The sequence below is a fragment of the Rhea americana genome, unplaced genomic scaffold (assembly GCF_003343005.1).
Source record: "Rhea americana isolate MKP2758 unplaced genomic scaffold, rheAme1 scaffold_224, whole genome shotgun sequence".
Taxonomy (NCBI): domain Eukaryota; kingdom Metazoa; phylum Chordata; class Aves; order Rheiformes; family Rheidae; genus Rhea; species Rhea americana.
This window is the reverse complement of record NW_028186340.1, coordinates 16,526-39,252: the sequence shown is the minus strand read 5'-3', so window position 1 is coordinate 39,252 and position 22,727 is coordinate 16,526. Positions and strand designations below refer to the sequence as shown.

At 41.3% G+C, this 22,727-nt stretch overlaps 1 protein-coding gene across 1 annotated transcript in view; it reads right to left on the bottom strand.

Annotated features, from left to right (window-relative positions):
- KIF26A (kinesin family member 26A) overlaps positions 1–21,345 on the bottom strand; it is a 79,276-nt gene extending 57,931 nt beyond the window's left edge. The window contains exons 1-3 of the mRNA XM_085305611.1: positions 21,277–21,345; positions 19,957–20,106; positions 7,810–8,298 (exon numbers count right to left, since the gene is read on the bottom strand). Coding sequence (XP_085161737.1) covers positions 7,810–8,298; positions 19,957–20,106; positions 21,277–21,345 — 708 coding nt within the window. The remainder of the gene's footprint in view (positions 1–7,809; positions 8,299–19,956; positions 20,107–21,276) is intronic.
- Positions 21,346–22,727: the final 1,382 nt, after the last annotated feature.

Below are 22,727 nucleotides of genomic sequence, written 5' to 3'. Positions count from 1 at the left end.
AAAAAAAAAATCCATCGATGGCCTTCTGCCTACAGCACTGTTAAATGCTTCCTTCAAATATGATGATCAGAAAAGAACAAATTCACACAACTTTGGGACTGTGGCAGCTATACATAACTCACAAGCACTCAGGACACCTTCAGTCACTAAAAAACTGGAAAAGCCCTTGAAAGCACCAAACTTAAGACAAATAAATACACTAGAAACTGCTTAATTGACAAGTTTSGAAAATGCCTAACCACCACATCAGTTTGTATAACAACTTATATACACACTCCCTTCCCTAAAAGTGTTTAATACTTGAATCTTACAAGTACTACTTTAAGATTCAAAACAAACCTCTAATTATTGATCCTTTGTTATACCGGGAAATTACCTCATCGTAGTCTTAAAGTTCTATTTATAAGTCTAATAATCTCATCATTGATTACAGTGACTGTATTCTAATTATAAATCCATTACCTTCCCAACAACGAAATAAAATCAATAGTGCACATAAATGAAAAAAAGGGATTTAAATGCATGCATTAATGCCATTTCAACTAGCAGTATTTTATGCACCATCTCTAACAAAACTGTGTCACATCATCAGTAATAATGTGAAAAATCTTTTTCAATTAACAGAGTTGATTTGATACTATGTTCAGTAAAGTGGCAATCCATTTCCATTAAATATACATACGAAATGCTTGAAACATGAACTCCATCTATACATCATAAATTCTCACCCAAGTGTGGAAACAGAAATACAGATACATTTTCTATCGATGCTTTTTAAACCTCCTTTCAAAAGCTAATTCTGGGTGGCAATTCTAATTCCAATAACAAAGAGCATCAATATTTGCCACATGCACAGCTGCTCATGCCACAAGACAACAGAAGACACACCTAGCAATGGCCACATTGCACCCAGTCTGCTCTTCTGACTACCTGCAGTCCCACTATCTGGACATGCCACCATTCTGGTACCCAGCCCATGTAGCAAATGTTAAATTCAAAGTGCTTCCCAAAAAATGTATGATGCTCAATCCCATCTCAAGCAAGCAGGACAACTGGGCAACACTCACTTCAAGTGCAGCCACATAAATAAATTCTTTCCATTTGTTATACGCAGGCCTGTTGTGAAAGACTTTTCCTCCACCAGCCTTCACAGGACCAACGGAGCTCATCTGTCTGGTTTTCTGCTGCACTCACATCCGAAATCGCAAGGCATCTTTCYGCTGGATTCCACCAGCAACACCCAAGGTTGCCGATGCAACAGCGGTGACCTTATGAAAGTATTTAGGTACACAAGGAAAAGAATCTTTTTCAAATGTCTGATGACACTTTGGAAGTCCAAAAGGCAAAAAACTAAGAGCCTTTCTTATACAGGGATTTCCAACAGGGGAAAAAAAGTGGGGCGCATTGATTAACAATTAGCTCACTGGAGAGTTCAGAACAGAGCATATACATAGCATAAATGGACTAGCAAGAAGTAAAAGAAACTGAAGCGAATTGGGTGAACAGACAAGACCATCACAAAGTAACCAGTTCAAGAGGGAGAGTAGAAAAATTAAATATTTGGAGTAAAAAAAAAAAAAAAAAAAGAGACATTTTCTATCTTAAACTGTATCCTATGATTGCTGGATGAGCAAAAGACACGTGGACCTACCTCCCCTGCCATTTTACAGAAAAAAATTGCACTCCTATGATATTTCCAGGGAGTTGCTCAGGAAGTTACACTAAGCATTTCTGAAAGTTTTGAAGGCAATTAGCCTCAGTAACAGGCCTTAAGATAAGATGAGATACAACAAAGGTAAATTCTACAGATTAGCATTGGCAAATAACCTCTAAAGTCTGCTTGTCTTAAATCTACCCTTGATGAGCACAGGTGAAGTCTGGGCCAACATTCTTTATTATTGCTTGTTGACTTCAGTTGTCAACAAAGGCTAGTATGGACTTGTTTCTCTGCGAGAGCTACAGTAATAACTGCTTAGCCTAGAGGACTGAAGGATCAAAAGAACTGTGTTTTCAGGTGGTAATTTGAGCCACGAGAAGGTCTGAATCCCATACTCCTTATCCTTACCCTGTCCCACAGCGGTAAAATTGACACTGTGGCAGAAGTGTCAAATACACGGCATAAAGAGATAAAATCCACACCCTCACCTAAGAAAATGCTCATTTCCATCGTGTTGCCAATACCCCTTATGCCAACTCTTACCCTGTTATCCTGACTCACTGTGATACCTACGGTTTACTTTAAAAAGACCCCTCATTTCCGTTGTCAGAATCCTACACTGGCRGCAATTAAAAAGAGGGGGGAAAGCATGGAATTTTTAGCAATTAAACCAAACATAGGGCTGCGGTTTTTYGTGCATGTTTAAGGCTGAAGTTCTAACCTTGCTTCATTTCAGACTTTCTAATCTGACCTGCTAATCCGGTGACCGGGGCAGGGTCTCATTCACGAGCCTGAACGCAAGGCAGTGGTGTCGACACCGCTCCCCTACATCGCCACTCTCCTCCGTATTTGCTAAGGCAGCACCGCGCTAGGCAAGGCAACGYCAACGCAACTAAAGCTAAAGGGAAGACAGAAAAGCCTCTGTAGAGTCCCGGCCCCACTGGCAGTCTCAGGTTTGCCAGCGACTTCTGCAAAGCCAAGGTTTTATACACGGAGTCGTAGAGGTGTTCCAGTGCTCAAAGTCATCCAGCCAACTCATAGATGAGATTTACAGTCAAAGCACCGTATTTAATTTATTTCRTTACAAGACCCTCAAGTATATTCCTTGCACTATACTAATAAAAGGTCACTGAGAAAGCTATCAAGAAAGATTTTTAAAATTAATTTAAAAATTCATTTTGTGTGACATTTATCAATGTAGAAAGGTAAGCAGCGGAAAGTAACTTTTTTCATTCTTCTGTTTTCCAGAGTCAGCTTTTTTATTGTATTTTCTAAGCAAAACTTAGGTCATCCTCATTATAAACAAACAAAGTGGATTTGGAGAAAGTTAACAGGGGCTGAGCTGTACCTTCAGATAAATCCATGTGGATTACACYGGGATAAGTAGAGGATTTATTCCTAAGAACAACAGGGTACTTTGAATGGTGACTAAAATAACTTTCGAAGATTTTGCATGTAAAAATAAATGAACATAACTCCTTTAATTTCAGAGCCTACACACCAGTTTATGCATACCGTGGTCCCCACCCTCCCCCCACACATACACACCTGAATCAGGCCATAAACATACATGTAACTTGAAATTTATGAATAATATGAGGGACGTACATTGGAACGCTGATAAATGTACAATTTTAGATACATACACTTTAAAAGTTTTTCTAGTATTTCAACTTTTCCAATTTCCTAATGGTGTATTCTTTAATATTTTAAAGCCACTTGGAACCTGGTAAAAAGCTAAGGAGCCAGAATATTTTGCCTCATAACCAACAGCATTTGTTTACATGGGAATTAGAAAAACAGTGTGCCAAAGATTTCATTTTGCACAAGATGAAAGAAAAAGCAATTTGCAAAACAAGCTCTATTTCACTGCAGTATTTTTCCATCRCATTACCACTTCTATTAGTATGCAGTATTATATACTACAGAACAAAGTCAATTGAAAACACACTGTTGGACCTCTTTTCTCCACAACAAGCAACACATATAGATATTYCTAATAAAAGTGTACAATGTGTTTTCAGTGGTTTTAATTTTTAACATCACAACCAATTTCCGGTGTAACGAAGCAGCCGAAATTCCCCTTTTGACGCTGTTTCCGTATTGAACTGAGTGGTAATGCTGAGCACTGCTAACGTACGTTGTGTTTCATTTGAGCAGTAACCTGGCATTCAATTGTCAGATCTAGAATTGAAAGTATCAATATAAAAAACTATTTATTAATTAAAGTTGTCAGTGGTCCCCTACAAATCAATCGTCTTACACAAGTGTTATATCAGCTCTCTTCCCTTCACAGCGTTCACTGCCTGGTCAAACTACTTACCAGTGCTACGGGTTATTATTCTTTGCAATTTTTCACAACGGGTCACTTGGGGAAAGCAGCTGATTACGCTCTTCACCTTTTGCACCTTGGTTGTGATCCTGGTTCTTCCCCTCCCTGGACCTTCCCCCAGATCCTTAATTATTGTTCTCCTTAATGGCTCCTGTTATTTGTTATTATTTTATTTATTAAATAAAATAATAAATATAAAATATTAYATTAGTTATTATTTTGGTTTGAGCAGCACCCACGCTACATTCCAAAGACACATTCCTGTTCCAAAAATGTATAATCCATACTATGGATTTTCAATCTTGAACTCCAAACATGTATTAAAAATGTACGATGTTCTGCACTCCTGACCTCAAGCTTTCGGGCCAGCAGTGGCTTTGCAATCCTGAGTGACATTAGGAGGTAACACATGTGAGCTTGGGGAGGAAAATGAAAAAAAGGAGAGATCTGGTCTTTTTTTTTTTTTTTTTTTTTCCCTAAATGCAAACAATTCCACCACCTCCACTGTTCAAACTAACCATAAATAAAAACTACGGACCCTGGAGAAATGGCTGCACGTGCCGGGTCCCCTGCGGCACGGCAGATGCGCRCTGCGGTGCTTTTAGCCCTCGGCAAGGCTGCGGGGAGGCAGCGCTGCCCGGCGCCGGCTGCCGGAGAGCRGGGCTTGCTCCGCGCCACCCACCCGGGCTCCACCGGCACCAACAACGCAGCGACGGCACCTTCGGCAGACAAGTCAAGCCAAGACAGACGTCTCAGATAAGAAGGATAAAGCGCCTTGTGGAGGTGCCTGTTGCTCTCCCATAACTATAAAGGAAGCCTGGGTAATTACCTTCGAATAAACATCTGTCTTTTTGGCAGCTAAAAATAGTTTAGACGAATCCCAGCCTTTATCTACGTCTGCCTTCCAGTCCTTAGAAGATGAGTCATGCTTACTTCATACACAGCACTGCGTTAAATCACCAAGATGAAGTACCCGAACTCCTTGGTGGGAAACTGTTATTCAACACTTGCTTTGAGAAGAGCTCTCTCGTAAGAAAATGAGGGACAGTTATAGATTTTGAGTCTATAATCGGTTTTCACAGAGTAGTCAACTAATATCATAACCAAGATTATAAACTCCGTGGGCAGGGGCCACCTTTTTTGTGTGCAGCATCTTGCTTAGAAAGGGCTGAGGACTCCCAAGACGCAATCACATTACACATAATAATGTTCTTTCTGATTCAGCGTTATCCTCTTTAACACTTTTGYTTCCCTTGCTCCAGCATCTTGTGAAATGCAAGAGTCTGAAGAACAACCAAGAACTGCGGTGTCCACCAGCCTCTTCATTTTGGTGATGCCTCATCTGGAGCAACACATCCAATTTGGGGCACTGCTATTTAGATGAGTGTGTGTCAACAAGGGACCATCGAGAGAAAATTACAGACCAATCATAAGTTTAGAAACCATGACCAACAAGGAAAGGCTGAAGGTTTAGGAGGTTTTGTTTTTAATATAGGAGAGACTAAAGAGAAACATGATCACCAATTTTGAATAAAATATAGCTATTAAGAGGAACAGAATAAACTCTTCTCTATGTCCACCAACTGGAATAATGGGCTTAAATTACAGTACTAGTGACTAGAATTAGAAAAAAAAAATTGCTAATGGGAAAGGAAATTTAACATCAGAACTGACAACCAGCAGAAGTTGTGAAATCTCAGTCTTTGCAGAACTGTGAGGTGAGATAAGCTTTGAACAAGAATGTCCTACAGTGGATGCTAGACTAGCCAATCCCCAAAATCGTTCCCAGACCTGCTCCCTCCAACACCCACRATTCCTCCTGGGGAAAGTGGTGGGCACAGGGCATATTCCGCCTTACACAAATAGTTTCATCGGGCACAAGGCTCCCAAAAATATAAAAAGGCAGCAAGACAGTTCATAGAGGCACAAAAAAACAGAATTTGGGCAGATGCACACCAGCCTTCAGAAGTACAGCTGGGCTTAAAAAAAAAAAAAAAAAAAAAATCCTAGCTTCTCTCCAGAAACTGTTCTAAATCTAAACTGTCCTTGCAGCTAACTGAATCACATCCAAGCAATCTCGAAAACTCACCATCTAATGGTGTTTGTCCTTAATTAATGGTCACTGTTTTCCAGGCTGCTGATTTTTGCACATTTCTAGATCACACTTGAGCTCTGTTGCATTATACACATGTGGTTTTTCTTCACAGAGGTTACATGAGGTAACTAAATTTTATCAGAGAACAATGCAGTAGTTAGGGAAAACCACATCTCAGTCAGCATGGTTAAGCAAGATGAAATCTGGAGCTGGGTGCTAGTGAAATATTTAAGACAAGAGTAAGGGCAGACAAGGACTGAGCAGGGAAATGGAAATAATGCTTCCAGAGAACACAGGCTTTTCAAGCCAATAACTTTTCCATTTTTTCTGTTTCTGTGATATACACAATATTTGAAGATACCATAATGTCACACACCTTATTACATGGGCCAGAGTGATGCCTAATGCTTGGCGAAGCATTTTACAGAACACCACTCACTGTAGCTGTTCCCCGGATACCATGAAGAGTTAAATTGGCCGGGGTTTTCTTTCCTTTTTTCTCAACGCAATATCATCAGAGATCAATGTGACATCACTGAAGAGTCAAGGATTTAAGTGGGGATCCCTCAGAGGTGGGAAATGTGTGCATTCACATATTTCCACGTAAGTGAGAAGTATCAGAGGGAAGAATCAGTTCTCCAAGCCTTTACTGGAAGCAAACACAACAGGCATCTGRTAACAGGAGTGCTGCACAACAGCACTCTTAAATATCTCAGGTGATCATGGATCTCAGTCAGCTCAAAGCTATGAACAATTTTAGGTAGTGATTATAAAGGTACTTATGTCAAATTTAAAGCTGTCTAGCACCAATGTTCCTGGCGTTGCAAAATGTACTACAAATGTCTTTAAATGACAAGCAGAGAACTTCTATTTGTACACATCATCTGAATGCCAGGAACAGCAGCAGTGCAGTGTCTTTTCACACTCCCTGTTCACTGTCACGGTGAAGAGGTTAGGGACCCTTTTTGACTAAGACCGACTCCCAATATCCCCTCCTTCCTAGCAGCCTTCCAAAGATCTGTACAGAAAATCACAAATCYGTAACGAACTTGCTTCTTAAGGTAACATGCCGCTCTATAAAGCTTTTTGCTTTATAGGGATGATGATCTACATTTTTAAAGCATACAACGAATACAACTGATCCAACACCCACAACATTTACAATCTTAGTGCAATAGCATTTACAGAGATATGCCATTGTGCTAACGTTTGAACATCCTTCTTCTTTAGAGCCAACTGTTTTGCAACACATTTAACCTGAAGATTAAATTTCTCTATCACAGTATACCAACAGCATCCACTAAATTCAACACAACCTTAGCAACTCAGTATTAGACTGGAGGGTCAAGTTCATCTTTGATGTAACTTCCACACAGCTCCCACAGTTTCAAGTGACAAACCTGGCCTTTTATGTTTTTTGAAGTGGTCACCAAGTATGTGACAGTCAAACAACATCACCTGCACACATGAAGCTCAAATAGATGCAGAGACATCTGAGGGAAGGATCTCACTACCTGAGATAAGAAAGCAAATTCTCTGTGACATCTGATAGAACATCATTGAAAGCGCTTTTTCAGCCCCTCAGTTCTTGAAATGTGGTTTAAAAGAGATTAGCTGATTCCCAAGATATCTATGCACACACAAAAGATTTTATCTTTACCTCTCAGTATACACACACATGTACATATATAAACAAACCTGAGAATCTGGATTATTGCTACTTACTAGACAAGTCTGAGGCAGGAAGCTGTTCACCCTGGAGATACTCCACATGCCCTCAAGGTACTGCTGAGCTTGGATGGTCACGGAGCTCAGAGCACCGCTGAGACCGCTGGGGGCCACCGTGACTTGAACGCTGGAGTTTGGAAAATTGCCTGCACCTTGAGGCCAACCAAGTCCCTTCTTTCTCTCTGTCCCAGAGAAGAGATTTGGCGATTTTCCAGACTGYCTGCCCACTGGCCCAGCAATGAGCGGAAGGTCTCTCTGGGAAGAGACGGCGACCATGCGGGGCATCATGCTGGTCACGGCGGTGGCGGCCGGCGGCAGGTCGGGCATGTCGGGGTGGCTGCCTTGGACCATCTGAATGGCTTCCTGCTTCAGCTGGTTCAAGTGAGTGGCACAAGTTTCACATCTGCTCTCTCCTTCATTCCTGTTTTTCTGTAAATAGTCAGGCACTTGAAGCTTGTCAAAAATTAAAGCTGATAATCGCGGGTCCTAAAGAAGGGGGTGGGGAGGAAGCAGAAAAAGAAACAATATTGAGTAGAAAGAAAGACAGACAGACAAGTTCCCTGGTGACTTGCTCTTCACCCACCAAAGTCCTTGAAAGCTATCCTGGGAACTCTTCAGGTTTCTCTGAATACCCCAAAAGATTCACAGGTCACAACTGATTAATAAACCATAAGTAGCCTCATTTGTATGAAGGCCAGCATGAAAATTATCAGCAGAAGTCAGCAGTGGGGCTTATTGTGCACTTGCTAGCTCATTCGTCTAATTAATTCTCCTTCCGAGCCATCGTGTGTGCTCGCGTTTCTCGTGCACAGGGGCAATGTTAGTGCTGATGCSGACTCTATAAACATCGTAACGCGTTTCAAAGGCATAGCCCCATTTTAAGGCCAGGAATATTAGACATCAGAGCATTCAAAAAAATTACTGTATGACCCGGTAAACTTTTCGTTGTCCTCACCCTCAGAGAGGACTAATCAAGTGGCATGAGAAACAGTTTGCAGGGTACTGCCCACAGCTGGCTCCTCCGCTAGCGAGGACCGTTATTTCCGATCTTTGCAACCCAGATGGCGGCAATATTTCCTTCCGCCACAGTTGCTTTGATGAGAAATAGATTTGAGCCTACGGCCATGTGTGAAGGTGTGACAATGTGCACCCCAGAAGCTGATTTAAAAGCAACACCTATCTTGCTTCCACAAAGCAATTTTTCTTCCCTTCCTCCCCCCCAGCCAGTTCATTTTAAGGCTGCCCAGACACTTTTAAACCCACCACTGTGTTTCCAGTTCAGAGATAGAGTTACCTATCTCCTAAAACACACAAACGCCTTCCCATCCCCAACCTGCTACTGTAGAGATTAGTCAAGAGATTAAATCCAGCTGTGTTGTAAATCTGCTATCAAGACTAATGCCAGGCAGTAAAACTGACCAACTTCACACACTCTTGCTGGGCTCTCCAAACAATTAAGGTTTTAATGAAATCACAGCACAGCCAAAAGGTTTATTTGTTTAATTATATTAAGTGAAACTATTTAATTTACTTGTTAATAATAGGGGCAGGCAAAGCTAGTAAGTCAGCCATGTTACACATGCTCAGGGTACCCCCAGATCAGTGCTCGTTTTAAAAAGTGTATTACTTTATGCCAAACTGCAATTGCTCTCCAGGAAATGAGTATCCTATTAGAAAACTAACTAATTCTGGTTTTAATTATAACACACATCAATAAGACTTTTAAGAAGTCTTGGCACTGGTACTTTGGCCTTTCTTATTATTCTCTTTCAACTGTGCTAYTTCCCTTTGCTCTTAATTCACAAAGTCCTGAAACACTGCTGAATTTCTCCAATGGAAGCATGGACTTTACTTCATTTTCAGCTCCTGGACTACTCCTGCAACAGCTTCTTAAACCTACCTCCCAAAATACAGTACTGTGYTGACAGAAACCTTTGCAGGTACGTCCAGCATCACATCACTCCACCAGCCAAAAACCACCGACAAAAGTTGCTTTTTTCACCATAGTCTAAATTAATGTCTATTTAATGACTTTTTTWAAAAGTCACTTCTGAGGTAAAAGCAAGCTACTCCTGCTGCTGAACAGTAAATGGCATTCAAATTAGTGAACTGCTTAAYGGACTCAAATGAAAGGTGCAGTTTAATTTTTGCCATTTTTCTTTTTATTGAGGTTTAGATCCTGGTAAAACCACCTTCAAAGTTGCAGCATTTGCTTATAGTCCTAAGCACGAAAGTCCTTTCCCTCCAAATCTCCCCAAAGACAGTAATAATAAATTAATGATTATTAGTCAGGCAAAAATAGTATTCTAGAAACCTTTTTCTAACCCATTAGCCTCTTAGGAGAAAGTGGTATTAGTCAGACGAGAAAAATATGAAGTCTCAGTGCTGCGAGCRCTATTAAGCCTCAGGCAAAACAAAGACCGTGCAATCTATCTCCCAAGAAAAACTAAGAGCGCCGCAGTCCACGGAAACCTTTCCAAGGGAGAACCCTCCGAGCAGACTCCTGCAGACGCCGACACACAGCATCTCTTCGAAGAGCCCCCCGAAACGCCCCTTTCCCGCGCCCGGGGCCGTACCGCCTGGCCGCAGCCAGGCCCGCGGCGCGGCTCAGGCCTCTGATTAAAGCCGGGCACCTGCACGAGGCTCATCTGGCAACGCTTAAATTGCTATCAAACGTCCAAAGTTTCAAATAAGCAATTAAACTGAATTACTAGGTGAAGCAGGCCCCTCATTTAAAAGAAACGACTTCTTTTGATGTAAAGAAAATTAATGACCCCAATTCTAGTTCCATAAACGCAGTTTACAGCGTAAGACAGACCAGAGTCAGCCCACATTGCAGATATAMGGAAACCAAGTGGAAAACATGGTGGAGAGAAAAGAATTCTTTACTTAAAAATTTCACAGAAAAATAAATATGTAAGCACACTGTATTTTGGATTTAAACCTTTTCACTAACAAACAAAATAAAATAAAAAACACCTCCAGCGCCTGCGTTTTGCCAGGCAGTCACAAGAAGCCCTTCAAGGCTCTCGCCCCGTGGCTGCGATCGCTTGTTCGCATCCGCGGCCCTTCYCCTCCAGCCCCTCACCAAGGGACCAGCTGTGCGGTTAGATTACTTTTATTTTTCCACTCTGTGTGACAAAAACACCTGGCTAATGGCTGGGCGTGAAGGGCAGAGGAAACACAAGGTACTGCTAAAAACATTAACCGTAACTTGAACGTTAAAGCCAGCGCCGTTGAAGAGGTCTGACCATGCGGGGGCACCGCCGGGCCCCGGGGACCCCCCGTTTCGGCAGCCTCGCGCTCTAGCGAGCCCCTCGCGCTTTACGGGGGGCAGGGGTAAAAGCGAGCGGCGGAGGGGGGACGCGGCCGAGGCGGTCCTGGCTCCGGCTCCGCGGGGCACAGAGGCAAGGCGGGCGAAGCGGGCGCCCGAGCCGCCAGCCCGCGTTCACCGCCGGGCTCCAAAGCCCGCCGCGGTCCGCCGCGCCTCGGGGAGGAAGGTCTCCGTTTCCCCCTCCGGCGCGCGCTCGTCACGCCGACTTTCCAAACGCTGTTCTGGCCTTCCGAGCGGCGGGACAAGCCCTGCACGAGCATTTTAATTCACATTTCCTCCCAGGGAAATCCAGCAAGGATAAAGGCGGTTTTCCCTGCTATTCGGTTCATACTGATGTGCTGCTTGTGGGGCACTCAAGCAGCACCCCACATTCCACCACTGCAAAATACTACGACCTGAGACAGTCACCCTTGAAAGTACAGGTATACTGAAGCCAACTGTGATGTGCCCAAAGGCCAGGACCTCAGAAATGCCCCGATCCAGTTTACACACCAAAATACTAGCCAGGTTTGCAGAAGAGTGCAACACCAAAGCTGAACTCTTCCGACATGCGCTTAAAAACAAAACTTGGATCTTCTGGAAATTTTGTCCCTCTTTGTGAGTTCCCAAGTATCTAAAGTTTTTCAGTTAGCTCTTTTGTTTAGCGAATAGGGACTAAGATGGAGCATCTCCACTGCAAAAGAGAAATAAAGATAAAAACTTTAGTCTTACCTGCAGCTATTGACTGCTGACTCCCAAACTCAGCAAATGGAAAGGAGGGAGGAAAGCATCTGGATTCTCACTTAAGAAGTCGCTGAAGTAATACCCACCCATCTGTAACCTAATCCTTTCAGCAAGGAACTATCCACAGAGTGCGAACAAACGATGACGAACAAATGATGAAAAGTCAAACCACCAGCAGCCACCCCCAGTAATTACCTGCAATTCTGCCTGGCACTACTTTGTGCAATGCAAGYATCTCTGGAGCAGTATTCTGAATTAAATGAAGTTCTTGATATAAACATAATTAAAAAGAATGAAATAAATGCTAAATGTTACACTGAAATATTTCCTTAAACACAGACCTAGGCACACAACATTTTTACAAGATGGTTTGGGAGAAAGGATTGTATTTTCCCAGTGCAAAAGGATCAATGTTAATGATTTTTTGTCTTAATTGTCTTTCCAGATTTCTGCCGTGCTGCTTACAAATTAGCTTTTATCCTACATGACATTGCGGAATATCYGCTAATACCTTCTATACTGATAAATACTTTGAAGGCTGATGCTTACTTCAACTGTCTAGTCATTGTCAGAAAAGGAAAAGAGAATATAGTACTCAGCAAAACCAGAGGCCACTCAGTGTAATCAGGGAAAGAACAGTGCTAACAGTTAATTAAAAAAAAATGCCATATAGTTAACCATCTCAAGGGAGTAAAAATATGAGCTAAATGTCTTCAAGTCACTCATGTTGTAAATTCATTCAGTTATTGACCTATTTCTTATCAGAATATAAACAATTAGGGGAAAACAAACATGCAAAGCTTTCACAGAAATTGAATTCTCGAGAAGTCTCATCTTTTTAAAAGTCTAAGAGCAGCTGGAACTTGCAACTTAACTTTCAAGCACTTAACTGTGCTTGAAAACAGCCCTCTGAATAAGCCGGAGAGCACTCCACGTTCTCATAGYGGGCAAAATGTGCATGAATTAGAGAACAAAATAGGTGCATTTTAAGGCCAAATTCCATCGGCCTCCTTGCCTGAATGTTTCACTACCTTTAAGCAGAAAATTACTTTAAACCAAAAACTTGTGGTCCTCCTCCCATGCTGTCAGCTAGTAAAATTTCTTCAGCCCATTATTCTGTTTCAAGCATGTCCTGAATTAGAGCGCACAGACRCATCCCCGTTAGCTCCCCAGCTGAGACATAAGCCAATTCCTTTTCATCTTGRGTAACCCAAAGAGTCAGAAAAAATATTTTAAGCACGCTTTCTTACTTGTTTTAAAAGCATATCGCATCTCTTTGGAACAGCACTCGGCTTTATAACAGAAGCGAGGAAATACGACAGATCTGCTAAAAAACACATGACCCCACGCTAAAAATGACTGCAGTGTGTTTAGTTATTCTGAAGCCTCCGCTGAACTCTATTTATTTCCATTTCCTGCCCACTTTAATGTACTTCAGTGGCCCGCAGTAAAGTTAAAGCAATAGGTGTCTGTCATAAAGATGAATAGTGCTATTGGAATGCATAATACAGTGGAAAGAGGAAATGAGAGCAATCTGGTTTATTTACATCTCGGGCTCCCATCAGCACCTCAGCCCACCTCCCCACGCCTTCMGCGGCCTTTCCTGTTATCTCGCTGCACGGTCCCCTGCAACGATTTGGCTTTTAACCTCGCAGCACCAGAGGGTACGAGCTGATCTCCGAGATCCGCGTCTGCGAGCAGGCAGAGCGCGGGCGCCAAGAGCCTTGCAGTGTGCACAGCAACAGTAAAGGAAGCAAAATAAAGGTAATGGGAGTGATTTAAAATAATTAAAGGCACAAACAAAACAAAGGACCCCAAAGAGATCTGCTATCGTGTTTAAATTTAGATCAACGCACAGGAACCTGACTACTTCTGAAAAATAGTAATTACTGTATTACAAAATATTACTTTTAATCTCTTTTCTTTACGATCTAATTAAACAGATATTTTACTTGCATTTGGAAAATGTTTTTCTTAATTTGATTCAATTTTAACATTCTGTATATTCTATAAACCACACATACAAACTAGTATGTAATGTTGTGTTTATTTTAATGGTATCTGACTTCATTTAAAAATGATGACTTTTAATTTGCATGTTTATCGTTGGGTTTAAGTAATCCTTTAATTTTCCTCTTGGTTCTATAGCTTACTTCACAGTGAAGATTCAGTGCTGATTTTGTTCATACAAAAACATGGTCTTCCAACACCCATTATGTTTTTCTTTCTCTCTTTTTTTAAACTTTCATCGCAGTATTATCATTTTGCATAGTGATAACTGTTTGGGGAAATAGTTGCAAGGCCATCACCACACAATAGTTTGGTGTCTGAAAAGCTTTTGTTTGCACATCTCTTTTAGAAACACAATTAGACAAGAATTTTTGATAGAAATTAGACACTTAAATAAAAGATGAATAGCATTCCATCTTTAATTATTTCTTCCTTTGAAGCTTGAGTTTAAATTCTGGTTAGCCTAAGAGCTTGGTAACTCAGATCACAGATCTCTCCCTAGACTGCAGGAAAAGTTACTACTCTTTTTATTTCCTCTTTAAAGCAAATTCAGTGCTTATAAAAAGTGCTCAAATGACTGTTCCAGAAACTGATGTCTTGAACACCTTCATCACATTGAATGCCACCTAYTGCACACAGAGTCTCAGTTCAATTAAGCTGTCTGGATAATACAGTAGCCCTGGATTTCCACATCGACGTGAAAATCTGACAGCAGCATCCACTATGTACAGAATATGTTGCCTTGTCAAAATGCATCCAAACCATCACCTGCTAAGWTCATTTTACCAGGAACAAAACGCTGCTTTTATGATTATATTTATTCAGGCAATAGCACCTCTTTTCAGAATCGCAATGGTAAAGCCTTGAGAGAGGGGCTCCTTCACGGATGACCTCTGGCCAGAGACCAACAACCCAGCTCAGACAGCCCAGTGAACCAGGAGGGGAGTAATGCTCCAGATGAGATCTTCAGCATGTTTAGATGGTTATAACTGCATTTATTTCAGCAAAATGGTACCCCTTGTATCAGATCCTTAGCAAATGTAGGAGTTCAAGAAAGCTTGGATCCCAGGCTCAGCGAAAGCAGCACTGGCTTAGAAAAATCGGATAGGACTCTGGGAAAAAAAGCACTTGCAGAACTCAGGACATCTGGATATAAACTCTAGAACTGTTTCAGTCCAACTATCTGAATCCAATTAAAAAAAAACGCTCAGCAGCAGAAGTTAGGGAGTGGACACATTTTCCAAATGAACACTATTAGCATAATGTAGATTTAAAATCAACTAAGACCACCAATGCCTGGCAYTAGATTACATTCTCTAAGCGTTTCTTTCACTTGTTCATTTTATCAATTATTTCTTTAGTAAATGAATACTTGAGGACCATAAAGTAATGACATAGCTTTTAGAACCAAAGGGCTGCCCATTGTGTATTCCTCCTACAAGCTACAAATTGCTGCAGATAGGGCATAGTTAGCACACCAGGCAGTCTGTCTCCAGGAACAAAAGTGGATTACATTTATTCTTCATCTTAATTAAAATGCCACTGCTTCAGTTTAACTGCTTCACCAAAAACTGACTTGTTGGCTGAAAAATCTTGGGCTTGCATCTGAATTTAGAGTGTACTATAGTAGGTTAGAATTCTTCCTTTTCTTCCTTGCTTGGGCTTAAAAATGAGGAAAAAGAAAAAAACTTCCAAATAGGGTTGGATAGAAAAAGAAATCATGAGTATTTCTAAATCCTCAGTCACAAGCAGGCCACACATTGGCTTTAAGCAGTTTGGTGTAGTTCCTTTGCCTAATCGGCAGCACGTATATGAGACACCACCTCTCTCCCCAATCTGTTCATCCCACTGCATCTGCGTTAAGCTGGATTCCAGTTCCTTTTTATCCTACKCCACAGCAAAGGAACTTCAGCAAGCAAATCTGGACAGTCACCATTAGCGTATGTTGGAAGGTGAGGCAAAGTTCTCCTTTGGTTTCAGTTAAGAAGCTGGTACATAGAAGTAACTGACCCCAAACTGTTGGCCCCCTCTCGCATTAGGAAAAAAAAAAAAAAGTATATATGCAAATCCTAAGGTGGAATCTTCAGCTGGGGGCACTGCCCAAAACATCAAATAATCATCCTATGTAATGTTATTAGTGATGAAGTATGATCTCAGCCATACAAATAGGAGATGCAGACAGACCATTTGGAGAATATCTATAGGAAAATAAGCAGTTTAGAAAACAACGATGTAGGAAGTTTAAAGGCTTGTGGTTCATTCAGTTTAGAAGACAGAAGATTGCGAAGAGACTTGAGAAGACTCCTCCAGTACACAGAAGGTAGATATAAAGAGACTGATGACCAATTCCTTTCTGTGTCTGCTTTGGAAAGGAAAAGAAGAAATCATCTTACTTTTCAGCAGGAACACCTTAGATCAAGTACGATGAAAAATCTTTCAAAAGGTGTGTAAATACTGGTAAGGCTTAAAAAAAAGATGTTATGAAATCTCCTTCTCTCACCGCAGGTTCTAAAGAGCAGGTGAGAAGCATCCGTGGGAAGTGATCTGGAGATAGGTGTTCCCATCTCAGCTAGCAAAGCTGGACTACCTTTTGAAGATCTGAATATCCTTTCCAGCTCTACATTCCTCTGATCTTAGTGCCTAGTACCACCTCCAATAATTCCTCTTTTGCCAAATACTCAGTCCATCATCATTATCCCCCAAACGTTCTTTATACTCACCCAATATATTTGTCTTTCAATCTACTGTTACAGATAAAAAGGATGGAATTGTTCCCTACAGGTTCAGAGGGTAATTTTAAGAATCTAAGTCAGGTACCTAAATTAGATGGCATTAGTCCCAACCACTCCCGTCTGTCCAGGRCATTCTAGAATTAAACATAAGATTGATTAAAATCTCAGAAATGAGAATTGGAAAAAAAAAAGAGAGAGARAAAGCACTAGCTGCATTACAGTAACCAGATTATCGTCTTCCAAAGATTCAGAAGAACTCATTGCAAAGCCAACTGAAAGGAGCAGTGAAAGAATGCAAACTGGTCAGACCAGATTAAAAGTGGAAGACATCTCAGGGTTGTGATGGTATATTAAAAATGCTGGTAACAGGATGGCATGAAAAAAATGAATCCATAGTTGTCTATAGGCTTATCTGCCCAGATGCTTCTAGAGATCCAGCTATCAACAAACTTCACAGCCTCTTCATAAAAATTTGCCTATTAAACCTGTTGCTCCTCTGACCCAGAAATATGTAGATCAGGTTTAAAGGAGTAACAAACAATTTAAAAAAAAAAAAAACACATACACACACAAAACAAAACAATATTTTCCCCAGACACCCACACAATGATAAATGGACAGAGATATCTAACACTCAAATGTATGCAGTGAACAAAGAATGACAAGGACTAGTTACCTGAAGATTTCCCAAAAACTTAAACAGCTCAGTGTGTTCTATGACAATACTTTATTTATATGCTTCTCTTATTTCAGTATTTTCTTTAGATGATAAACCCTTTAGACAAAGATCATTTTTTCTTTTTTTTTCTACTGAGCTTGTGCAGCGTGGACCATGAACCAGGCTCCTGTAATGGTGGTAGCAGTGTCACAGTAAGAACAAGATTAGTAGTAATAGTAGTAGCAGTAGTAAGATATTCTTGTTGCTTTTCTTGATCCTATTGTTCTTCATCAGCTATTTACCTACACAGTATCAGAAAACCCTTTTCTACCAAATTTCTAATAGTCCTATGTCAGATCAGTTAATTTGTTTTGCTCCTTCCCCAGCAGGTGAAGAAAGGAGGGAACTGTGCACAACAAACCAGATAAGCAGCCTCGAATCTTTAAAATACTTGACTGGGACGTACAGGAAGGCCTTGAACATTTTCTAAGCAACTTAAATATCAAGTAAGAGACTTCCTTTTGTGAGCTGCTCTCCTGTATCAGCGCAGCCCGTCACGCAGGTGTGCGCCGGACAGTGACAGCCCTGTGATTAATGCCTCCATGCAGAAGTTATTGCAGGAACAGCAAGAAGCCCTGCAGTGGTCCCGTGAAGCCCACGCGTTGTGCAACCTCTCCCCACGCGCAGGGCTGGCGTAATCAAAGAGCAGCAACTCCCCTTGCCTAAGGTCTCTCTTCTACTAGCATAAATCAACGTGGTTATGCCCACAAGCAGACACAAACCTATTCGACCCATGCTCAGAGCATCTTGCAATGGTTAATAGGCWTGGCTACAACACAGAACATAAACATACTATAAACACAGGCAGAGTGAGCTTGTATCTCCTTTAACACACATACATGCAGACATGCCCAGAGATGGCTTGCTAGAACACCTCTAAACTCTTTCAGCCTCCTCAAAAGAGCAGTCAAATACCTGGCAACAACTTTCAACACCCTTCAAGCCAGATCCTATTARAACCAGCAACAGAGAGGCGGAGAGACGAAAGGCTCTGGCTCGCTCTACTTGACACTCTTAAAGGGCTTTTAAATGTTTATGGCATCTACTGTTCGTTCTACAGAAGTTCCACAAATGCAGACAATGCCTAACATCATAGCATACATTTATGTCTCCCTGTAATTGAAATCACTGCATAAGAGGTTTTTTTTATTTTGTGTTCTAGGACCTTGGGAAAGAAGCTGCCTCTTCATCTGCTGGAAAAGGGCGAGCTACTGAGGAAGAAAGGGTTCTAGGAAGAGCAACTACAGCCCCTGGGTGACATTCTGGCCCTAAAGGCATCCATGGCAAAATTCAGACTGAGTACAAAGTTAGCATTTCACCCTCTGAGTTTCAGCATCTCCACTCCTAACTTCAAACCAACAGCGAACATTCTTCTTTCACCTCCTTATCTCTTCATTGCACAATATGTCCATGAAAACATGTCTACAGTTATTAGGTGATAGGCTAAACTAATATGGCAGTTTCCTCCCATTTTAAAAATGAAGTTTTATGGCACTAGTTATTKTATCAGTAAACCATTTGCAGTAAACCATTAAGAAAAAAAAAACTCATCTAGTGTTTCTTATTCCTATTATAAATGTAAATACACATTAAAAAAAAAAGGAAAGGAAATTGTGGGCAATCATGCTTTGCTAAAATACTTTAAAATTTGACAGCAAGTCAAACCTGTCTAACTGTGGATGGTGCTGAAGCAGTTCCACAGATCATTAGAGTTTAAGGCCAACAAAAATAACCATCTTGTCAGGCATCCTGCAGATCACAGACCTGCTAATTTCAATGAGATGAAGTTGACCCCAACAGGCTTATTTAATGAAAACAAATGTTGTAGTATTTTAAGGAACACTGACTTTCATTTGACGTGCATATCTTCCAAAGCCACTGCACTTCTGAAAGAATTACGTTTTTAAAGTACAGGTATATGAATAAAAACATACAATCAAACTTACAGGGACAGTACTTCAGATGATGTAAATCCAGAGCTGACACACACTATGCTTTGCTCCTGTGCCAGATTACATCAGCTGGGCCAGAAACTTTACTGTCTCTGATCAATTTGAGAAATCAGATTGGCTGATTGCAGGACTCAGCTCATGAGACAGCACCATCCTGGCCACTGACTYTGTGTCAGGTGTGGTAAAATCTGGTTTATGCTTGCAGTTCTAGTCTCAGAGAAATTCATTACGTAGGATATGCTCAAAAATGTGTGTTTTATTTCACAAGACATGCCATGATTCACAGGGAAAACCTGCACAGAAGGCACAGCCTGGGACGTTACTGCTCCAGCTCCAATCAGCAGCTCGTCACTGATACAAATTCACACCAGCATTTCATGGAAGGCCCTGCATGAAAAAGTTCAGCAGGATTTTCAAGACCACAATCRCAGAAGTGATTCATCACAATCAAAGGTAAGCCCAAAAATAAATAAAGACGGGACCAGCTAGAATAACAAAGTAGCTTGGCCAAGCCAGCAGCCGCATGACAGCCAGAGGCATCTCCAGAGCGATCCGAACAACTGTCCGCAGATCCTGCCAACGAGCCAGATGCTGCTGCTGGAAGAATGCGTGTGTTGACATAAACTCAGAGATGCAAGATGCTTAACACCAAGAGCAATCCATCTTCCCTRTTACCATGTGGCTGCCAAGCTTCACTATCATGCCACAGAGCGACGAAAACAAACTTCGTGAAACACATGCAGATTCAGTACGACATCGAGCTTCCCTCTCCTCCTTACTACTACCAGCGAGCTGGGCGTAACTATAAATGATCTGATGCTTTTCCTGASTTAACAACAGAACCAGGAAAGAATATCCTTGGCTAAACAGCTCACTGCACACACTGCCAAAAAAACAATGAACTTATCATACTGTATAGGAAATTCCTATCTTCCACACCAATTAGTGACCCAACAGTGATTGATTTTATAATCCCAAACTTGACTTACAAAGCAACCTCCTCTGGGGCCAACTTTCCATTACCCAGCATGCGGAAAATTGCATACAGTCAGTGCGCTATGAAAATCAAAGAAAAATAAGTGCTTTTAAACCCCAATTCTACCATGCCTTCACATTCTTGCTTTCCTAAGGGAGATGCACTTTTGACAGTTACTTCCTTTCCCTGCCCTAACATCCTATCTCCGCCATACGTAGGCTGGGCACTCAATCAAAACAGAAACAACAACAGGAACCAGCAGCTATTCATTATAATAGGATCAAAACATTGCTAGGCACTCATGCTTGGGCCAAGTCACTGTCCTTGAAGACCCTGCCGTAATCCACTTCTTCCCTCCCACTGCAGACACCGTTATTGAAAGTGTCTGCACTTCACCCTGAAGCATCACGTATTAAAAAAAAAAAAAAAAAAATCACTGCTTTTTAATCACAACCCACTCCCTGGCAGACAGTCACATCTCGAAACCGCAGGAGGCAATGAAACCGAGCAGCTGAAAGGTGAGAAAATTTACTGGCCAACAACACAGGCTGATGTTTGTCCTTTATTTTAATCAAGCTAACATTAGCTTCACTCTATAAAACCAGAATTGCACTGCACACTAACTACTAGTGTAATCACAGCAACAGTACCACAATATGATTACCGGACACTAATTATATCTTATAAAGAGTTAAAGACAATCAAGTACATGTAATAAAGATTTATATGTGATTTTCCAGTGACCTGGAAACAGCTTCATACATTAGTAAGTTAACATTACTGCAAGGAACAAAGCAAACAGTTCCATCTACATGACAAAATACATGGAGCACAAGAGCCAGATGTTGGGTTCTTTCATCAAGGAAGCAATTATTTAATTCTGAGGAAAAGATTTTCTCTTTATTCCATCAATACATAATAYCACTCATAAAAGACCAAGTCCTGGTTCTATGGCCTGGCCTGGATCCAAATCTATGCTGCAGCAAAGGGACATGAACCCAGGAGTCTTCTTTTCCTACCATACGGTTGTTCTGGGMAATAAGCATGGGGCATCCTCCAGCAACATCCACGTCTGCTCCATACCACATTTGGCAACGTGGTCCCCAGAGTGATCATTAAAGGAGACTAAGCCACCTCGCATCCCTTCAGGAAAGCCAGTTCTTGGTGGACGAGTGGTACAGAGAACACCAAGGGAATTGCTGGTGTTCTCCACGACGGCAGCCGGCTTCCAGCTCCCAGAGAAGAGGTGTCACTTGGCCACCAACTTCAAGGCTCCCCGCTCCCAACACCAATGAGAGTTGCAGGTCCTTGTTAAGTCATCCCAGCCATACCCTTCTCATACATCATCCTGCCTCCCAGAAAACAACAGCCGATGTTCCTCAAAGGTGGACACACAGTGACCACAATCGACAGGCACTCAAAGGCGGAAAGAGGCTTCTGCTCCAAACTCCGCAGCCAAAGTCAGAGGCACCCTGCACATCACGAGGGCGCCCTTTCCACGCTCGGCTTTATGCCAAAGTGCTTACAGAGGCAAGAGTAAATATTTATATATTGGTACCATTCAAAGGCCCAAATGTGACTCAGGCCCCCACATGCCAAACTTACAAGTCTAAAAAGTTCAATGAGTTTATCAAAATCCCAAATTAYGCACAGTTCTGCACAACATGCGATTCAGCAGTTCTGCAGCTACACTGCTATGGGCACTGTGGCCAAAACGTACTTCCCTCTGCAAGTTTACACAGAGGCTGTCCCTACACTAAATAGCCAGATTTAGCCTGAAAATATGACATTTTAAAAAAGCTCCCGTGTAAGACATGACAGATAGAAACACTTAATAAACAGATCCATTAACTAGAGAATATCCCTGCAGCAATTAAAACTTTGCAAAGTACTATAATGTACACCTGATTATTGCTCCAACATCTGCTTAGGTTTTCTATGTGTTTATAAGMTGGACCAAAGAGAAAAATAACTGAGTTTATGGACATATCATAACAAAAATCACAACATGTTACTGTTAACTGTTCACCAAAAATGGCATAAAAACTCAAATAAAGCATGTGTACTGTTTGAAATGCTTCAAGTTATTGCATTTTACAATGAATCACATATAATCAAGTGGTATTTCTCCTACTGCTGAAGAAGAATAATTTTATTTTAAACTAAGGATCCCATCATAAAATGAGAGGAAATTAAGAGTCTGAACAATCACAGTTGTGTTGAGCACATTTTTAGGCATATGGCAATTTTACAATGGTCATTGGGAATGAAGAGCTAAAATTCTGATGCAGCCTCTGAATTTAAGATATTTCACATAAAACTGCACATCTCAGGAAACAAATAAATTGTTAACTGTGCAGCCTCATAACACTATGGCCAATACTCAGCATATGCAAATTTGACTGTCTCAAAATGTGAATGCTATTTTCAGTACAAGGACCCAATTACTTTTTAAAGGGGTCTGAAAAAG